Source organism: Enoplosus armatus, chromosome 4 (genome assembly GCF_043641665.1).
Source record: "Enoplosus armatus isolate fEnoArm2 chromosome 4, fEnoArm2.hap1, whole genome shotgun sequence".
NCBI lineage: Eukaryota > Metazoa > Chordata > Actinopteri > Centrarchiformes > Enoplosidae > Enoplosus > Enoplosus armatus.
In genome coordinates, this window is record NC_092183.1 from 18,084,838 (window position 1) to 18,105,502 (window position 20,665).

The following is a 20,665-nucleotide window of genomic DNA, read 5'->3' on the forward strand; positions in this document are numbered from 1 at the left end:
TGGCAACGCCATCGGACTTATCGCACTGATCCAGGGGGAACCTTTCCTGACACCTCCGCTGTCGGCCGCCTATTTCCAAGCCTCGTTCACCTTGCCGAGAAGATGAAGTTAAACACGAGCTGCCGTCAGGTGCAAGCCGCATCCGATGGAGCCCTGCTTGTTGTCTCGCTCATCGACCAGCCCCATGCAGCACTTCCTTATGTTGCGGTAAGAGGGGAATGACACATCTCCTGCAAGCGAAGCGAACCGGCTTTTATCTCCTAATCGCTGCTTTCTGCGACGAACACGGAGCCAGATAAACAGGCTCAAGAGTCAGTGACGGGGTGTTACATAACGTGTAATGCAGCAGAGCCTCATGACTAGCGTCTCGGTGGTGGAGGGACTGTGCGGTCCTTCTGGTAGGATATGCACTGTTTCATCATCTTTGTCGTGGATGATAACTGAGGCTGCGAGCTTGTTTGACGGTGATTTGTGTGTCGGAGGATAGTCTGAATGCGCGTGTATGGATTGTTTAGATGATCTGACCGTATAAAAGATGATTAATTATTTCGGGAGTTGCGCAGTGTAGACTGTAACGGGAAAGGGCATATGAATGAGCAATATTAGAGGCGGTGTATCTCTATAGTGTCATACAGGCCCAGCTTAAGGTCAGACTGCCAGATGCTGTCTTTGTGTATGTGCCTTAATGGAGTGAGACCGAGCCTATAGGGGTGCAGATTGTGCAGTCAATGAAAGGCTGATTTTATGAATGGCTGCAAACGGCAAGCGGCCATTAGAAACAATCATAGTATTCTCTAGAGCGTTGTGTAGGCTGCAAGCACTCATCAAAATATAAAAGTCTGTAAGAGATAAATACTGTTTTTCTGAATGTAACACGTCATCCTCCAGGATCAGAAATTGGGGTGTAGTGTGGGTGACCAATAGTGATGCTTTGGGAGGGGGGGGGGGGGCTTGGCAGTCCAGTCAGGTACAGGACCACCAGGGGCGTCTGACCTCATTCATAAGGAGATGGCATTATCTGAGAATCTAAATACGAGTGATTCCTCTAAAGCCTGCTGTTGCCAGTGCAGTAAATCTTTCAAGGGGGAAGATGCTGGGACAAAGCCCAGATGGAGGTCCAGTGTTTGAGCATGTAGACTACTGTATGGTTCTGGTAGTCCAGGACATGACAGAGTTTGGGACCCCTTCAGGACATTCAGTACACAGACGTTCAATGTCCTGTGTCCTGCGGTGGCTCGACTACAACACTGGCATGACAGTAGCCTCCCACAGTGGTTATTATTGATATTTTTATATGCTGCTGCTGTTTTTGTGGGAAAAAAAACATTATTATCAGTGTAATAGATGGAGGATTATCTGATATAGACTGTGACACTCTGAAACACAGGCTACAGTTCCCTTGGAAACCAGTCCGGCTACTTAATTCGTCAGCCACCATTTTCAAGAGACAGAAATAGTCTATTTACCTATTCCTTCCATTTAATGAAGGTGTATGTATTGGATTGTATTATAGGAACTGTAACAGGGAAAGGTATTTCAGCAGAGAGGGATTACAGAAATATAATAGGATTGTATCAGTATTTATTAACCCATAGTAGACAAACTAAACGGTTTATTTTGAAATGTGCTGAATGTGAAACTGAGTGTGCTTTTCCCTGACAATGTAAAGTGTTAAATAGTCATATTATTTTGCAGAACACCGTGCTGTAAACTCTATATGGATCCCAAAAAGAAGGACAACACCTTTTTTGTTTGCTTGTCCCTTTAAATTTTTTCTCTATATCAGGAACAAGGACAAAACTTGTGAATGGGCACAGGGAAGTCACAAGACCATCCATTGATAGCTCTGCAGGCAGAACGAGCAGTGCAGATGAGGAGTAGTCACAGTGTCTAATATCCGTATTGATCCGTGTTCCTGTGCTGTTCAGGACAATAGTTTAGGATTTCAGGTGCTGATGCGGCTTGCTGTGCTTTTCTGTATTTCGACAGGTCCCAGTTGACAGATTCTGATATGGACTATGAGAGGCCAAACGTTGAAACTATCAAGTGTGTGGTGGTAGGAGACAATGCCGTTGGAAAGACCCGCCTTATCTGCGCCCGGGCCTGTAATGCCACACTAACTCAGTACCAGTTGCTCGCTACACATGTGCCCACAGTCTGGGCAATTGATCAGTACAGAGTATGCCAGGAGGTGAGTATGCAAGCTCATATCTTTTTTAACATTACCTGCATGTTTTTAAAATGTGATGAGATGATTTTGAGGATTTAAATCTTTGGTCAGTCAGCTGAACTAGATCTATACATGAATGAAACACATTTAGCGTAAGCACTGATTCACTAGTGACTTACCGAAACTGATGGTTGAATATATATATATAATATATATGTATATATGAATGCATCATCCCTTATTAGGTATTAGAGCGCTCCAGAGATGTGGTGGATGATGTCAGTGTGTCCCTTCGCCTTTGGGATACTTTTGGAGACCATCATAAGGACCGGCGTTTTGCATACGGCAGGTGAGATGTTGTAAAAATTCAATGTCAGTCTACCAGCACTTGCTCTGGCGCTACCTGTGTTGAGAGAATGTGTCCCGCGTCTTCCCTTCAGGTCTGATGTGGTGGTGCTGTGCTTCTCAATCGCCAACCCCAACTCGCTGTACCATGTGAAGACCATGTGGTACCCTGAGATCAAGCACTTCTGCCCCCGTGCTCCTGTCATCTTGGTGGGCTGTCAGCTGGACCTGCGCTATGCAGACCTGGAGGCAGTGAACAGGGCACGGAGGCCTTTAGCTCGGTAGTGGGATTTATATTTGAACGCAAGATTTTTTTTATGTGCAAGTCAGACATTGTTTGAGATTTGTTTTAATTTGCCTTTGAGTTTCCTTATGATATATTCTTTTGTTTTTCAGGCCCATCAAATCCAATGAGATTCTTCCTCCAGAGAGAGGCCGGGAGGTGGCCAAAGAGCTGGGAGTGCCATACTACGAAACCAGTGTTGTTGCTCAATTTGGAGTCAAGGACGTCTTTGATAATGCTATTCGAGCTGCGCTCATCTCACGCCGCCACCTGCAGTTCTGGAAATCTCACCTCAGAAATGTTCAGCGGCCTCTCCTTCAGGCGCCCTTCCTGCCACCAAAACCTCCCCCACCTATAATCACTGTGCCTCCTCCCCCAACCACCACAGAGGAGCATCCAGTCGGTCTTCTCGAGGACCCACATTGTGCTGATGTCATCCTGGTCCTGCAGGAGCGACAGAAAATCTTTGCACACAAGATATACTTAGCGACATCCTCTTCCAAGTTCTACGACCTCTTTATTATGGACACACAGAATGAGGAGACTGAAAGGCCTACTCGGGGGCCTCTCTCTGGCCGAGAGCTGCTGATGCGTGCTGCTAGCTTTGATGTTTGCGAGAGCACCGATGATGGAGACAGGGCCAACCTGAGGGCCTGCACTAGCGATGGGACCTTGAAAGACTCTGAGGGGTGTCGACGGGGCAGAATGCTCTCCTCGTGGAGCCGAGCCTTCGTCAGCATCCAGGAGGAGCTAATAGATGACCCTGTGACGTACAGCCCCAGGCCCATGACTGTGGTGCACATGGACCAGTCCATGCAGCTCGGCCCTTTCCGAGCGGTACTTCGCTACCTGTACACAGGTCAGCTAGACGAGAATGAGAAAGAGTTAATGCACATCGCACACATTGCTGAGCTGCTGGAGGTCTTTGACCTGCGGATGATGGTGGCAAACATACTTAACAATGAAGCCTTCATGAACCAAGAAATCACCAAAGCCTTCCACGTACGGCGCACAAACAGAGTCAAAGAGTGCTTGGCCAAAGGCACCTTTTCTGGTGAGTGTAAATCATTAATCCATGTTTGTTCAAGTGTTCTGCTTGTAATGGAGTGCTGTATAATTTCCCCCTGGGGATCAATAAAGTATTTCTGATTCTGATTCTGAGTGGACGCAGGTGTATGTAAGGTGTTATCTGTATTGCAGATGTAGTATTCAAGCTAGATGATGGGACGATCATGGCCCACAAGCCTTTACTCATCTCAAGTTGTGACTGGATGGCAGCTATGTTTGGCGGGCCTTTTGTGGAGAGCTGCACCAAAGAGGTAAGTCAACCTACGTCAGTGGTTAATTGGGCTGTGGGTAAATAAGATTTATTCCACGTTGGTCATAATTTCCAGTGGCATTCTTATCGCCCAACGATTTATAAAGCAGTTGCATTTAAAATGTAATTATAATTACACAAAGCACACTAGAGCAGCAAAGATTAATACATGTACTGACCCAAGTAGAGCACCAGTGAAGTGTGTTGTTGGTGTACAAAGTATAATTTAATTAGAGGATTTCAGGTCTGGTGTAATACAATTACGCTGGCTTCTGTGATCCAAACATACTGTAGCTCTGTGAGCTCAGTGACTTTGTCTCTTCTTCCTTAACAGAAAATAATACTATTAAAAGATGTACAAACATGTAAGAAATGCAGGTAGTTTGAGATTTAGATCCTGTAATTTCAAATGATCATAAAACAAAATCATACGGCTCTTCAAAGCTATTTTTAGACCAATAATCAGCTTCAAGACACTGCATGATGTTTTCCTTCTTTGTCTCTAGTATTGCTGCAGCTAGAACTGAAAAAGTAAATAACGATTCTGAAAAAAGTTTACATATTGTAAATACAAAAGTGAAAAAGTAGATTTCTTATTGCTTTTCTATTAAATGCAAAACACAGCCAAATCCTTGGGCCCCTAAGTCGTGACTGTGTCACATGTTCCTGTTTCTAAGGTGCTGTTTCCCAACACAACTCGCAGCTGTATGAGGGCTGTGCTGGAGTATCTCTATACGGGGCGGTTTTGTTCTCGGCCAGACCTGGATGCAATGGAGCTTATTGTTCTTGCCAATCGTCTTTGCCTCCCCCACCTGGTTGCCCTTACAGGTATTACATTTGCTATAGTTATTAGCCTGTAAACCACAGGACTGTATTACACAAAGCCATTGTGTGTGTGTGTTCCCAAGTTGATGCCTACAGTGACCAGCTTTTACGTTTCTTTCAGAGCTCTACACAGTAACAGTATTGACGGAGGCAGCGATGATGGGGGCTGACATTGATGGAGACGTGTTGGTGTACTTGGATATGGCCCAGGTAGTGTGACCTGTCAATCACCAGTAAACAGGGATGGTACTTAAAGCTCTTATATAATGCTTTGGCAAATTGGATTTTTATTAATGAGGGCATTTCTCAGGGAGAACTGCCCTGGAGGCTGAAATAATCTTTACACCTAGTAGGTGGAGCCAAAGAAACACAGTTTTTCCAGAGTGCAAGTCAGCTATTTGGCAAAATGAATTAATCTTTGGGGCAGCAGGAATTTAGCACATAGGAGTCAGACTCAGCACTTTAGTTTAACTCATTATTCAGACTCCAGATGTGCATCTGGTTCAGCTGTGTTTTCACTTCAGCTCTAGCTCATCAGTGTCATATACAAGACTGGATTACCAACCTGAGGGAAGACTCTCAGGGGCCACATGTTCATTTTGTGGCAATTTGGTTAATTGCTAATTACTTTGCTGTCTCATAGAGGAGACCTGTGTCCGGGGGCCACCAGATGGTTAATACGGCCCTTGGTCGTACAGTATGGAGCAACTTTGTCAATCTCAACTATACTTTGTCACCATCAGCTGTACTTTCTCAGTTGCCATACTAATGCCAGTATGCTAAAATTAGCATGCTAATGTTGGTATTAAGGTTAAAGTGAGTGCAGCTGATGAGCAACATCTTACTGTTGTGTATTCAACATAGCTAACAAGGAACAGCTGAAACTGACAGAAAAGTACGAACCACAGCAATGAAGTACTGCAGCTGAAGCTGATAGATGTTGACTCTCACAAAATGTATACGTTAAGGTAGGGCCACTGTAGCCTACTCAAATATAAGGGTTAGGGTTTGGGTTTTCATTCATGCATTAATGACCGTGTTTTTTTAGTCCTGCCAATTTAGGTTTAGCTCAAATAATGAGATGGCTGCATCTAAAGCAACAGCAAAACGCCACAACAACAGTGTGTCATGTACAAAAGCAGTTCACAAATACAAAAATGACAAATACTGATTTTGTACGTTGACAGTTCCACGGTGCCCAACAGCTCACTGGCTGGTGTCTTCACCACATCTGCACCAACTACAACAGTGTCTGCCGCAAGTTTCCCAGAGACATGAAGGCCAAGTCTACAGGTAACGCACACATGTGATCTGGTAGCACACTAGCAACCTTTAATGCCCTCTCATTCATACTAAACACTAACCTGGCATACAGTGTTGGCAACCACGTGTGGTGCTACAGACTTATGAGTCTTGTATGGCCGTTTGGAACATAACAGCATGAAATAAAACATGTTAAATAGGCTTAAATAGTCCAATTTAAATGAAATATGTGAAAGCAGATTAACCCCAGTGCACACATTCCACCTCAGTAAGAAATATATTGAGTTTTTAGCCCTTCAGAAGCAAAACAATGGTTTCATTATATAGTTAAGGACTCCTAAAATGAATGGCTACTGTCTACACTCTATTGGTTTGATCAGTAATCTAAAAAGACAATTTTATCGTCTTTGCTATGTAGCCAGTCAATAGTGTTGCAAAATCAGTAATTACGGTAGGCCTATACAATAGCTTCTTAACTCACTTTCACTTGTGTTATACATGAATTCCTAAACCAGTAAATTCTGATGCAGAGAACCAAGAATACTTTGAGAAACATCGCTGGCCTCCTGTGTGGTACCTGAAAGAGGACGACCACTACCAAAGAGCACGCAAAGAGCGCGACAAGGAGGACTACCTGTACCAGAGACGGCAATGTAAACGCAAGTGGCTCTTCTGGAACCTTCCCTCCTCCCCTAACTCAAACTCTTCTTCTGGCTCATCCGCTGTCATCTGACCGAGCGGTAAGGCCGGGTCCACTCTGAGGTACATCAGTGTGGAAGCGAGTTGTAAAAAAAGATACAATAGAAGATAAGCACTGCTGGCTAGGTACGCCCCAATTATTCAGGCACACAGTTTCTCTTCCTGTTTGTTTGCCTCTGCAGTCAAACGACACTCCTCCAGGTTTGCAAGGTCAGCTCAATCTGGCTGTTAAAGTAATGAGTTTTATTCCTTAGATTTTTAGCTCTGTGTACATGAGACTCAAACCTCAGCGATGTGAACCTCACTGACAAAAGGCACAGTGTAACTGGCGCAAATGACAACTCATATCGATTGTTCCACATGTTCCACTACCTGAGTTTTAAGTTTTAAAAATAGGACCTCTGCTGGCACAGAACTTTCCACCTATGATCATAATTACCATCAATTAACCTGAACTGATAACCAAGTGCTGCTTATCAGCTGCAACAACCAGCAATTCAACACAGAACTTCTCAGTCTCAGAGATATAACACTTTGCCCTTAAGTGTTTGTACAATCTACCAAACTATGTGTACAGTATGATCTCATCAACAGGATTTAACAGCAGTATAGCCTGCCAGGAATCAGCTGCTGAAGTTATTTACTCTAACCGTGCTGATTATGGTCGTGTACGCATAAATGAAAATGCTGGCAAGTCTTCACTCCTGTTTATTTTTGTTCAGTCATTCTATTTTTGAATGTTTGTGTACGGCTTACACAGCTGAAAGTGATGTGAGTCTGGACACACTCAGCATTTACGTATTGTGATCGTGTGATTTGTGGCTGCTTGTCACAAAAGGGCTTTAGTTTACATGAATGCATTCAGTGTCCTGAGACACGAGATCCCAAATCAAGGAAAACATGCCAGCAAAAATAAACCAGAACATTATTATTTCCTATGTGTTGCTTGATGAGGCTTGTTAGCACACATGTTTCCTGAGTTTTACATTGAATGGTTCCATCAGCTTGATCACTGTCATCCTGGAAAGCAACACGAAATGCATCTCAGAGCCAATAGCAGCATTTCCAGAGCTGAAGCGACCACGTGGACATTGCCATCCCTCTGTGACGGTGTGTTTGACGCATCTGTCACTGGTGGTGATTTGGCCTTTAGAGATTTATCTAAGCTGGTCAGGGGACGCCCCCTGACTGTCTGCAGTTGGCTGTGTGAGACTTGTACATGCAGGAGGCTTCCTCACACCCTGGGTGAAGTCATCCATACTCCTCTACACTCCTCGAGCACTCACTCTTTCTGGACTCTTCTCCACAGAGACACACACAAGAACCTCCAGTAGCAGCATCCTGGTGATCGGCACTAAAGACAGTATGGTGCCATGACACGCTGTGGCACATTTTAAAAAAGGAACTGAGGAGGACATAAAACCACAATATCTAAAATGTTTCAAAAGAAGGTTGTGAAGAGGTTTAGATCAAATCATCTTTCTTGATTTGTTTTGCACACCACAGTATATGTTCAAGATTGTCATCTACTGTTGTACTTGATTGTAGGATGGACTTGTACGCTTGGTGCTCAGTGAAGATGGGTAGTATTGTAAATTGTACAAAATAGCTGAACTGCAAGTAACTTGCATCACTCTAATGTGCAGTTACCTAATATTGTGCACTGCAGGCAGTGATCGTACAGTATTACTGAGTAATACATATACTGAATATAGACTTGACTTATCTGACTTGCATTTAGTTACTGTGCAGCTACAAACTGTTGTTGAAAATAACTGAATACTCATTGTGCTGACCTCCAGTTACATCTATTATATATTGTAGGATACATGCAAATTACAGGCAGTTCAAACGAACCGTTGACTAATAGTAAAATAGGATTACAGTGCAAAGTGAAGTAGACACATGTTTATATAAATGACATTGTAAAGACGTATGGTACATCCATAAAACATGGCATTGTTATCGAAAAAAGTACATTCTGATTGCAGCATTTGCTTCTGCAGCATATGTTAAAGAAAGGCTTGCTTTAATCCTGAATATACTTTTCCATACCGTTTCTGACTAGACAGATACTTAGAGCCCAACAGAGAGCTTTAAACGATTAAGAGGTATCAATCAAAACCACTTTCTTGCTTGTATTAACTCCTGACCTAATAACTACACTGCATGAACAGGGCTTGCCAAAATAGAATAATACAATAAAATTGTAAAATAAAGTTTATTCATTGTCATTTACAGTGTAAGATATAGATTAGTGGTAGTGCTGGTGCTCTAAGCAGTAGCTTTTAAATTGTTCTCAATTACATTAAGTTTGTCTATTTTGACTATTTTGTCTAAGTAAACACAGGAACTGTCATTTTGAATATCTTAATTGATCAAATCTTTTGGCACACATGGTCAGACATTAGGCAGAGGGACGAGTCTCCAGGAGTATTGTACTCTTTTAGAGACAGCTTCATCCTAATTCTGAATGTTTCTATTTATCAGACCATCCACTAATACATAATAATGTCCAATTTTCACACAAAATACAGTTTAATGTAATAGTTTAACCACAGGAAAGTTGATATTGTTATAATTTGTAGTGTGATTGATACATTTTTATAGCCATGCATTTCATTCCTCAATGAATCTGATGTTTTGCATCAACAACACCTCATGCCTTAATGTACAGTGTAGTGTATGGTATTGAATGTAAAGTAGTGTTACTGTGGTTACTAGTTTGTTTGCTATATGTTCAGTTACCATGGTGCTCTCTAGGTTGTGTGTGTGTGTGTGTGTGTGTGTGTGTGTGTGTGTGTGTGTGTGTGTGTGTGTGTGTGTGTGTGTGTGTGTGCGTGTGTGTAAATGTACATAATCCATCATTTGGATGTAAAGCAATCAATGTATGATTCGGGGAGTTGGATGAGTGTGCTTCAGTTTGAACACTGCGTAGGGTTTATGTTCTTTTTAAAAGCCGTAAACACAAAACTAATTAAAGACTCTGAGCATCAAGGCCACACTAGACTAACATAATGACAACCCATCAATTTGTGACATTAACCATGAAATGAATGCAGGGATTTCAAATTTGTGTCATTATTTTAAAGTTGCTTTATGCTAATGAGCTCCAATTTTGGAGTGTGCATAATAATAAAAAAAAAATGCTGAGACAGCGTGGCCATTGGAAGTTAGATTGTAACTCAGACATGTAAATATAAATTGTGTGATGACTTGCAATTCAAACTTGGCAAAGCAATTGATACAAGCTATTGCATAGTTTAACATAGATACTGTTTTTGTACTATGCATACTGAAATGTCTGACTTTGAAACTACAAACTTGCACTGCTTTGTAGCACCAGGTTCTATTCAAATTGCATTAGACGGTATAGCAACATCCTTAGATAGTAGACAACATCAGGTAAAAAGAAAAAGAAAAAAAAAAGATTAGATCATAAATTCAAAAGAAGTTGTCACTGGAGCCCTTTTCCATATGTTTGGGTGCTAATATCACTGCTGCAGAGAAGCACAAACCAAAGGGAGCTTTAGCAGCACCAGGAATATATTATATATGCTGCACAATCACTACTGCATAGTTTAAGAGGCCTTGTTCGGAAATGGTTAAAAAAAATTCAATAAAAACAATAAATGAAAAGAAAAAAAACTTGAATGTTTTCTCAGTGTTCAAAGCCTAGATGACATTTTCCTTAGTCATCAGGTGATTTTGTTCTCAAGAGCTGTTTTTATTGTTTGGGAGCTGTACATCTGAAATTCTGTAGCATGTGTTCTTGACAACGTGTAAATAATATTTACTAAATAAAAAAAGCAGCGACATGTGTAGTTTAGGTATCGCGCCAGTCTTTTTTTAAAAAGCCTTGTTGGTAATGTCATATGAAACCTTTGCAGCCTCACGGGTCAACGGGATCGCGCACTGCGCAGCGGCGAAGCGCCTGAAGAAGAAGAAGAAGAAGAAGAAGAGGAAGAAGAGGAAAGCTGCCGCAAAAACACAAGTGGACAACTTCTCAGAGATGGTAATGTCATGTTCAATGTCTGTCTCTACGGACCCTTAGGTAAACAAATTGTACCGTGTGATGCACTTCGTGCATTTAAACGAGCTAAAACAAGTGGAGCAAATTACTTTTCTGCTAATTACCTCCAAACTGTTCTTCACGAGTCAAGCGAGAGTCGCGTGTCATTTTTGATACAGCTAGCTAAGTTTGTTATCGGGGAACAAGTGGAAGTAGTGACAGGACGGGACAGGGCGCTGTGTGCCTGTCGCTCCTGTAGCCAAACATAGCTATTACGTTTAAATATAGTTCCGCATTAGCAGCGCGACGAACATTATTTTGTCTAGTGTTCCGCGTGTCGCCTCCCAGCTGAGGCAGCATTAATGCGCGTGACACGTTGAGCTATTGTGATTCAACGGTGACAAACCAGGACGCTCGTCACCATGTGCGGTGTAACGATGCTGCTGATGTGTCAGCCTGTAGTCCAGTTAGGCGGGTCAAGTGTCTAAATAAACTCTTGACTGCACAGCAGGTGAAATTAAGTTTATAAAGGCATTTTGAGTTATTCTTCAAGGAAAAATGTTAAAATGTTCTGGTTCCAGCCTCTGAAATGTGAAGGTTCCCTGCTTTTCTTTGTTATATGATATTATACTCTTATGAATAGATTGGTAATTGTTGTTCAGACCACAAAACATTTAAAGAAGTCTTCTTTCGCTCTGGGAACTTGCATCTGGCCTTTTAAACTATTTTGACATTTTATAGACCAAGGGATTTAATAGACAAAGTATTTGGCAGATTGTCAATAATGAAAGTAATTGTTAGTTGCAGACCTACGTTAAAGCTGTAAATAAGACACACTTCAGTTTGTTACTTTACCACTGACACACACATTATTATTATTATTTTTTTTTTTACAGTTCAAGAGCTATTCTGCTTGACAGATGAATGACATGTAACTTAACTGCTGCAGAGCTGTTATTTCATAGAAATGAAAGTTGTCAGCATGAACAGGCCTCCTTCGACCCTGACTGTCAGGACATAACTGGATGTGTTTCAGTCAAGACTATATATTGCTTTGCTAAAGAACAGAACACTATTTGAACAACAAAAACTAGAAGATAAATACCCCTTGACTAACTGGACACTGCTGTTCTGCAGGCTGTGCCACCGCCGTTTCTGGTGTTATGTGCTTGTGTTTTGGGGTTTTACCATGTGGAAACAACACCAGACACCCTGAGCTCTCTGGATTCTTCTTTCTGTCAGTAAGTAGCCCACAATGCCCCGCAGAGCTGGTAGACCATTCACAAAATGAACATGGCAAAGACAGAAGAATCTGAATTGAAGCTTCATTTGCTCTTGAGCACTATTTGCTCATGGCAGTATTGCAACCTTTTTAAATAAGTTGGCTATGTTTATCTCAGGGTGTGAACATGCTCACTTTGCCCTCAATACAGAATGCAATGAAAAATAGTGTAGAGTGAGTTTCATCTTTTATCTCTCTTCAATAAAGCGGTGGACTAGAGGTGATCTATCCAGGACTGGACGTGGACGAATGCTTCATAATTCCAAAGAACCTGAGAAGTGGCAGCATTTTTTTGACAGCCCCTCAGATTTACTTCTCTGGAGCAAACAAGGTAAGAGGTGTATGTGAGTGTGTTTGCTTATGTTGTTTATAGTTGATAGTTCTAGTAAGCCTGCATTTATGTGTGCAGTGATTATAATTACACCACTGCGTGTTGATAAATAAAAGAATATTATCCGGTTTTTCTTATTAACCTATTCTAAACTGATATCCGTCGGTACTTCTTTGAATACTACATACATACAATACTGCAGATTTTAGTCCTCTCTTTGGGTCTGCTTTATATCTGTCTTTCTGTTGACATTATGACGTGTTATCGTGCTGAAATTGTGGCCTTGTATAGTCAGTGTCATGTGGCAAACATGCACATGCTTGTTTTTAACACTAGAGTGCAGTAATAGATAAGACAAGCTGCACCTCTCCCTCAACAGAACAGGCTGTAAGTTATTGTCTCAAGACACAAAAGGTTCACAACATCTCGAAAAAGTCTAAGCATGAAATAATAATTTCGGTAATATTTTAAATGTGAGGCTGTTCTGCAGTTTTGAGCTTCTGTGCCACCCTCAATTATCCACATTACCTGTGCTGATGCTCTGATACTCTGTAGGAATCTTTGTCACCAGAGGGTGGTGCTAACACATCATGCTTGTAAGCCCTTCCATGAACAATTGCATTAAACCAAAGTAATGTCCTATATACAGTTTATACTATGCCGAATGTCAGATAACATGAATTGTAAAGTAGATAATACTGTCATTGACATTTTCAATTCAGTCACAGATTTTTGGCTGGTAAATGCTCTAATCTCTGTTTCTTACTGGTGAAGCTATAAACAAGAAGTCTCCATCCTCAGTTTGGTGTCATTGCAGTTATTAATGAAAAGCTGTGCATGCTTTAGAGGACCAGTGTATGAACCAGTATTCTTTGGTGACCCATGTTTAATAAAAACATAACATATTTATATAAAAACTCAAACCATGACCCTAAGACTAAAATAGATTACTAATCGTAATTCATTAGCTAAAGGATTATGCAGTAATAGAAAGTAATGCAGTAAAACTACAGTCTGAGTGTTGTGTTACAATATTAAATACTATACTTATGTTAGATATGATTTAAAAGGTAGAAATAAATTTGCAGTGTCAGAAGGATGTTTGCTGATGATAAACAAAGGAAATGCTTCTGAGAAGAGAAACACATTAACGTTACAATCCCTAAATGACTTCTGTTCCACATAAACTGAAAAGAAAAACAGCTTTGGTAAAAATGGGTCAACAGAACATGAAGTAAGGCTTAAATGGCGTGTCTTAAAATACTTACTCTTGTCATGCCAGATATAAAATTATCGCAGCGAGTCATTCAGACGATCTGTGTGGTATTCATTTATTTATGTGGGTATTTTTCAGCGGGTCATGTTCAGTGTGGTTTCAGTGTTGAGCGACAAATTGAGAGAGATACAGTTCCCAATCCACAGAAACGCTGCTGAAGTTGACAATGAAATTACATCGGGCGCACACCAAATCCTATATCTGTAAATTGAAAACTTAAATTGAAAGCCACCTCGATTTTGGAGGTAGTTTATGAATTCCAGAGCTAAGCAGTCTAGCTTGAACATGATCTATTGCCCTTCTCTTGCCCAAACTCCATTTGATCTATGGTCGTATTATCTGTAATGCTGTCTTACATGATTCTCCTATTGCCAGACAGCAAAACAGATTACATGTTGGATTAAATCAATACAAACTTTATTTACTGGGCGTTGAAATGTAATTCTCCATTTCTCCTGACACTTAAGTAAACACGCACTATTGAAGGATCAGATTGGTGCCTGTGGTTCTGTGGTTGGTCTGCTAGTCCACCACGCTTTCTGTCACCGCGCCATGCTGCCAGCGCTGCTGCTATTCTCTGCCACTCAGCCCTTGTACCCAGTAGTAGGAATACAGAATAGTGGCCGCTCATGCTCAAATCCACCCACTGCAACACCCACTTCATTACTGGGACGGGATGCACGCCTGCTGAGTAATTGTAATGGAGCGCAATGGGCAGTAGTCCCATAAACTCGCCTCTAAATAGGTGCTCATAACCAAAAACAAAAGCAAAGGGCCACAGAAACTGCAGATTTCTGTGTTCAAACTTCAGAGTAACGATTCACCACTTGAACTTATGTGTTAGTGAAACCTGGCATGTGTGTTAATGAAGCATTTTTAGAAATCCTAATTACAGAAGCCTCAAAAGCATCTACAGTTTGAAGCAAGTGGGATGTGTACTAGCTAACGGGACTACACTATAACAACATGGTTACAGTTAGTCTCATGAATAAAGTTAGTGGTAATAAGGATTGGAAATTAAACAGACCTGATCATATTCTTTCATGGGAACAGATATTATTGTAATAAGAGTACAGATTGCTGAAGGCGGCCAGTTTGAAGTTTTTCTTTCCTTCACTTACTTTTATAAATAAATTAACCTCTGAACTCGACAAAGAACAACAGTAGAAAATAAAACCCTTGTCTCCTGTTGAAGGTTTGAAATACTGTTCCATGATTGTACAATATAGAGTAAGAAAGGTTTTGCACTTAAGGATAAAGCTGGTGTTCAAAGGGGAATGCATAATATAAGTCTGATTAGAAGTTAGTTACGCAATTGTCTGAAATACCAATTAAATGGGTTATACCCAACAGTGCTACACATGATCACTATCATTTGTTAAAATTACACTTTTCTTGACTGTAGTTGAAATATTTAAGATTATATAGCACAGTGACCTCATGGTTAATGTCTTTGTGGAAATGAAGGCCAATACCTACTTACTCTCACACCTTGATGTGTTTTCTTGGTAGCAACCAGAAGTATCTGTTAACTTCAGTGTAATCAAGAATAACTGTTATCAATCACAATGGCAGGCAGAAGAAACTCTAATAAGCTAATTAAAAAGTGACATGTTTGTATAAACCCCACTACTGTCATATTTGACATATACGCTGTCGGATTGACTCCTGACACATTTAGATAATAATGATCTCAATTAGTATTTGACCTCTGAGAGTGAGACTTGGATTTGAAAAGTAGCTTTCACCCTTGTAAATGACACACTCAGCGGGTATAACACCAACTCGTATATTTGATCTATACTGGCACCCTGCTGTATAAAGTGTCTTTGAAGACACTGCTAGAGGTGAGGAGACACAGCTGTAATTGGACCAAACGTCTTCTAAATTCACAATATCTTTAGCTTGACTGTTAGAATTATTCTAGGATCATTCTTGTGTCGTTATAAACCGGGTCTCGGAGGTCAGGAAGCCAGCTCACTGTTGAATTAACAAAACAAATGCATTGGTAACAACGTTACCTTTGACTATTAATTGTTTCATAAAGATGAAGATTAATTATGGGCTGCTGAACGTAGTTTCTAAATGTCGAAAGGATGTACTGACTCTTAGTGTCTCGGTTCATCACTGAAATCTAGTGTAAATGCCAAAATGCTCTTAGGATTTTTTTTTTTTTCCACAGAAAGGAAGAGCGACATGAGCTTTTCATGTTGATAGAGGCTCTTTGGAAAACCAGCAAACTTGGCCAAAGAACAGAAAACCTGTCAGATAAAGCTTTGCCTGCAGAAAAGAATAAAAGAATAGTGAAAATTAAGAAGACAAAAATAACCTCTGAACTAGAACGGATTAAAAAGCTCTGTATATATTTGGCTTCATGGCGGCTCATCCAGGTGTGCTTTTGGCACAACCAAAGAACAAAGAAAGAAGTGAGTTTCCACCTTCTTAAACCTTCTAAACTTAACTTAATTCAGCTTTTAAACGCCCTGATTTCTTTAACTTAATGCTTAATAATGCATATAGTGTTGTTTGGCTATTCAGTTGTATTGAGATATATATTTATCACTAATGCTCGCATTTCTCCTGGATACATTAGTGCAACATTTAACAAAATTAAGCCACCTCAATGAAAAGAGATGTCTCTCTCTTTTTCTTATTATTTTTTACTAAACTAACTGATTAACTTGTTTATTTAGGGGAGCAGAGTTTGGTCTCGTGTGCATCCATGAGAGCATTCTTACTGTATGTTTGATTTCTCAGCTGAGATCACTGACACATATTCTTTAAAATAATTATGTGTCTTTGTTTTGATACAAGCATGGTCATCTATCCTCGATGTGGTCGGTGTAAACAACACAGGCCACAGGAGCTAGCTTTACCCCATAGTTACTCCAAAAGTGGAGACAGTTCTGGAGTTGTTGTTTTCTTTTTTTTCTTTCAGTAAGGACCATAGCCACAGGGCACATTCTTAGACATGGGGATTTCAAAGCCTTGTTTTTGGGTAGACATTTCTTGCATCTGGTGGATGGAATGAGGGTTTAAACCATTACTGCGATTAGAGCTGCCTCACTATGATCTCTTGAGCTTGCTTACTGCCGCTAATAGCTGTTTCCTCTCTATTTCCCTCTATCTTTTTCTTTTTCGCTTTCTCTCTCTCTGTGAATGATTTTTATGCTTTGCTAAAACATGTGGGGGCGTTGAGAGAGGATTTAAATGCAACGATCCCCCTCCTCTTTTTTTTTTTGGTGAATCTCAGCGTTCTTTTCTGCAAGCCTCTGATGACGACAGGGCAGCTTTAAGCCTGGCAGTGCCCACGGCAGGCTGCCGTCTCAGCGCTGCCCACTCTCCTCTGTGTTGGCATGCTGGAGAAAGCGAGGGTGGGGTTCCTCTTTAGCAGACCCTGTCATTCCTAGGAAAGCCTACATGTCCACCCATGCAGGATTCCTGATAGGTCTTCATGTTGGGGATGTGAGAGTGCAAAGATAGGGATTTTATTTTCAGTAGGCGACGGTCTTCATTCAGCAGAGAGTCAAGGATGTATATTTAGATAAAGAGACAAGGCACTTCCTTGAGCCTTCGTATGACAGCAAAGGGTCAACAAGTGAAACATGTTCTGTAATATCCATCTAATTGCATATTCAGTGTCATCAGGTGGGTGTTTTTGGCTCTGCTGGATTAAATCAGCGTGTTTGGCCGAGATTCAGGGAGTTTATTTCCTTAGCTAATGTTCCCCTTTGTCATTATAACACCCTGTTAAGCTGACCCGTGTCCCGCTCCATTCAGTCGTTGCCCATTACTAAACAACATATATGATTCATGCGAGCTTCTGAAGAGGAAGAATTACAACCTGCTGCTACCGGGAGCACTGGATTGATTATGCACATTCAGTGGAATGAAGAGAGGCAATAAACCTCCTAAGCCACCTTTCCACACAGAAGAAGAATAATTTGCACCTTGTGAAGCATGTCTGTGGCATGCAGACCACTACAGGTGCAAGCAGAAGTACTGATACAGGCTGCAAGGTTTCAGTTTGGCCCTCAGTTGGCATGACTGAGGGCAAAATGTCTCTCAAGCATATGTGAGATTCCTCCTGGCACATGTATATCTCATGACCAATGTTTTTATATTTTCTCATTTCTTTCACCTCCTTTTCCTGTTTTCTTCTCCCCTTCACTCACCAATGCAGTCACTTGTGTACTGACAGCCTGTTTAATTTTTTGAAGCTACCCTTTTGTGCCCTGTTGTCGCAGTAGCATGGCATTCCTTCACCTTACATTTGGTGTAAGAGCGTAGGCAGCAATACTTTAACTCTGGCTGTGAGTAAAATATGATTTCAATTACCATGAAAATGTATTGTATTATCAATGGGAGGATAAGAGCAGATTAAGGAAGCTCTGGGATGCTCTTACAGATGACAATGGTCAGGTTTCTATGCAAGCAGCGGTACTGGAGAAAGTGATAGATTTTCACCGTTTGACAAAAGCTGAGGAAAGGAGGTGGTTCAACATGTAAAGCCGACTCAACAGACCCTGATATGTTTAAGATGTTAAACGGTGTTTTGCTTCAATACATAGGAACGTTTTTAGCATCGATAGAGAGGTCAATAAAAATGCAACCATCTGTTGTTGAAAGAAATTATGAAATTCATTAATTGGATCCAAAGTTTGCAAACAAGCTTCAGCACAGAGGCAATAGCAAAGACTTAGAGAAGCAGCGGGTCTTTAATAAAAGATACCTCCTGAACCTGATTATTATTCAGTATTCACTCAGAAATTCTATCTCGTCAGTTCATATACATTGACGGCAAGATCTGTTCAAACAGAGATTCATAATCTGCATGGGAAGTGCATCTGCTGCTGTGGATACTTAGACAAACATACAAGATTAAATTTCTATTTATATGAGCCACAGAAACCTAACATTTACCGGGGAATCATTGTAAGATCTGGGGACGACTCGGTCGTTCTGTGGCACAGTAAGAAACTTGTGCATTTTATTAATGTGATCTGTCCAGCAGGGAGATGTCTGCAGCCTCTGGATCCAAAATGTATTGAGCTGCTCTGTGCCGCTTTCGTTTTGTCTTCTTACCTTGTGTGTTGCGTGATCTCAGGAAATCTCCGGGCCACCCATCTCTAGATGTTGAGGTGCTTTCTTTTTTAAGGATTTCCTTCCTTTGGGAGGAAGTTCATGACTGAAATTGAAATGTAAACTTCCATTTGGATTCCTAGTTTTATAAAATGTATTTTTTAATAAAAAGAGTTTGAATATAGACACTCTTCAGGACTTTACGGATAGGATTACTGTGGTGCTTGTGTTTGAAACTGAGGTAATTTACTTTTTTCCTTTGACAGCCTCTTTTCTTTTAGAACTAAGTAATCACAAAGTTAAAAGTGATCATGTGAAGTTTACTTAAGACCCAGATGCTTGGCTTAGTGGCATTTTGCCCAAAATGTTTTGTGCTTCTCATTTGTGGTCCGGCACAGGGTTTAGTTACAGTTGTGTCCCAATCCTCTGATTCACCTTCTTTAGGAACAGCTTCGGGGCTGCTCACAATGCTTAACTCTCCATAATGCCATCCCCTTCATCTCCCCAGTGGTCTTATTGTCTTAACTCTGGATGGAGAGACAGTGTTAAGAAAAACAGGTTAATACACGTTTGGCACAGTGGAAGTAAAGTATCTTTTCAAAGATGCACTCTATTCAAGTTTTTCTTTTGGAGAATGTTTTTCATCAGATGATTCCTGTTTCTCCCAACTTGTTCAGTTACCTCGTCGGTCTGATTTTACTGTTTTTTAGCATTTATTACCAGTGATTCATTTTCCTGCTGACATTAAAATGCTGTCGCTAATGGTAGCAGCAATCCATTGAATCGTTGATTGATCTGAGAACAGGGGATGATAAAACTGCCTTCCTTGTCATTTTCCTGATCCTGTAGTTTGGAAGCAGAGAAAATGTTATGCAAATGATTTGTTAATCCCTTTACATTATTTGTTCCATTTCTCCCTTTCGTTTTCACACTCAATTTCTAGCACAGCGAGCTGACAGGCGGACACCCTCAGATTTCTAATTCTTAAGATAGAAAAAAACCATCCATTTTGTATTTAGAATATACTTCAATTAATTAATTTGCATTGAATGATTTACTTGAAAATGCACAAACCCGTCCAAGTACTTCACTTTTCTAGACCTTTAACTTTAACCTCTTTCTCTTTGTCTTTGTGTGTGAGACTAAGCCGAGAGAGCAGTGGCACATGTGACCAGTGTTTTTCTCCACAGTTTTGTTGTCCCAAAGGTTGGTGTTAAAGATAATAAGAAAGAGGTGGGATGGTCTTAGATTCAAGAAGCTTAAAATGCAAAATCTCAAATAAGCCCAATTTTCCCTAGCCAATCGCATTGCATTTTGGTGGGTTAGTGTTGATCGTCTCAACTGACTCACATACCGCCCCTCCCCAAATAAAAACACTACAGATTTACGTGGCTTTTCAAAAAATGTATCTAGACATTTATCCAGCTTAATCTTCTTAACATATTAAAGTGATTTGCTTTACCCTGAAGTGGCTGAAGCTGCGAGCTCACCGCCCCTCATGGTACTAAGACCTGAGAGGCATTGTGGACATCTTTCCGCTCTTGAATAAGAGAGAGGTGGGCAGAAGTCAACCTGCTCCTCAGCTGTGGAGCTGTGGCTGTCCCCGCTGTGCGTCCATTTTATTTTTTTTTGTTCTGTTATTAGTCCAACTGTTGCACTCAGTCAGTGTTCTTAGGCACATGGCTCTGCCAGGACTGCCCACACTGTGGTGTGGAGGTTTGGAGCTCTCAGCTTTTGAGCTGAACTGAAAGAGCTCTCTCACAGAGTAGGTGTTGGCAG

At 41.0% G+C, this 20,665-nt stretch overlaps 2 protein-coding genes across 2 annotated transcripts in view; both read left to right on the plus strand.

The window, feature by feature from the left end:
• The first annotated feature begins 1,807 nt into the window (after positions 1-1,807).
• On the plus strand, positions 1,808-6,937 carry LOC139284225 (rho-related BTB domain-containing protein 2-like). Its single transcript, XM_070904426.1, has 10 exons — positions 1,808-1,888; positions 1,997-2,191; positions 2,416-2,519; positions 2,611-2,796; positions 2,912-3,852; positions 3,999-4,117; positions 4,794-4,944; positions 5,063-5,151; positions 6,129-6,234; positions 6,735-6,937. Exons 1-10 carry the CDS (start codon positions 1,808-1,810, stop codon positions 6,935-6,937), a joined length of 2,175 nt encoding a protein of 724 aa, XP_070760527.1.
• A 3,901-nt stretch (positions 6,938-10,838) lies between these two features.
• Positions 10,839-20,665, plus strand: part of LOC139284515 (phosphatidylethanolamine-binding protein 4) — a 47,343-nt gene continuing 37,516 nt past the window's right edge. Inside the window, exons 1-3 of the mRNA XM_070904813.1 lie at positions 10,839-10,918; positions 12,053-12,156; positions 12,405-12,528. Coding sequence (XP_070760914.1) covers positions 10,916-10,918; positions 12,053-12,156; positions 12,405-12,528 — 231 coding nt within the window. The 5' untranslated portion in view covers positions 10,839-10,915. The remainder of the gene's footprint in view (positions 10,919-12,052; positions 12,157-12,404; positions 12,529-20,665) is intronic.

Coding starts and splice junctions, on each gene's coding strand:
- LOC139284225 (XM_070904426.1), top strand. CDS start 1,808: ATGGGCACAGGGAAGTCACAAGACCATCCATTGATAGCTCTGCAGGCA. Junction 2,192..2,415: donor AGTACAGAGTATGCCAGGAG/GTGAGTATGCAA, acceptor ATCCCTTATTAG/GTATTAGAGCGCTCCAGAGA. Junction 6,235..6,734: donor CATGAAGGCCAAGTCTACAG/GTAACGCACACA, acceptor ATTCTGATGCAG/AGAACCAAGAATACTTTGAG.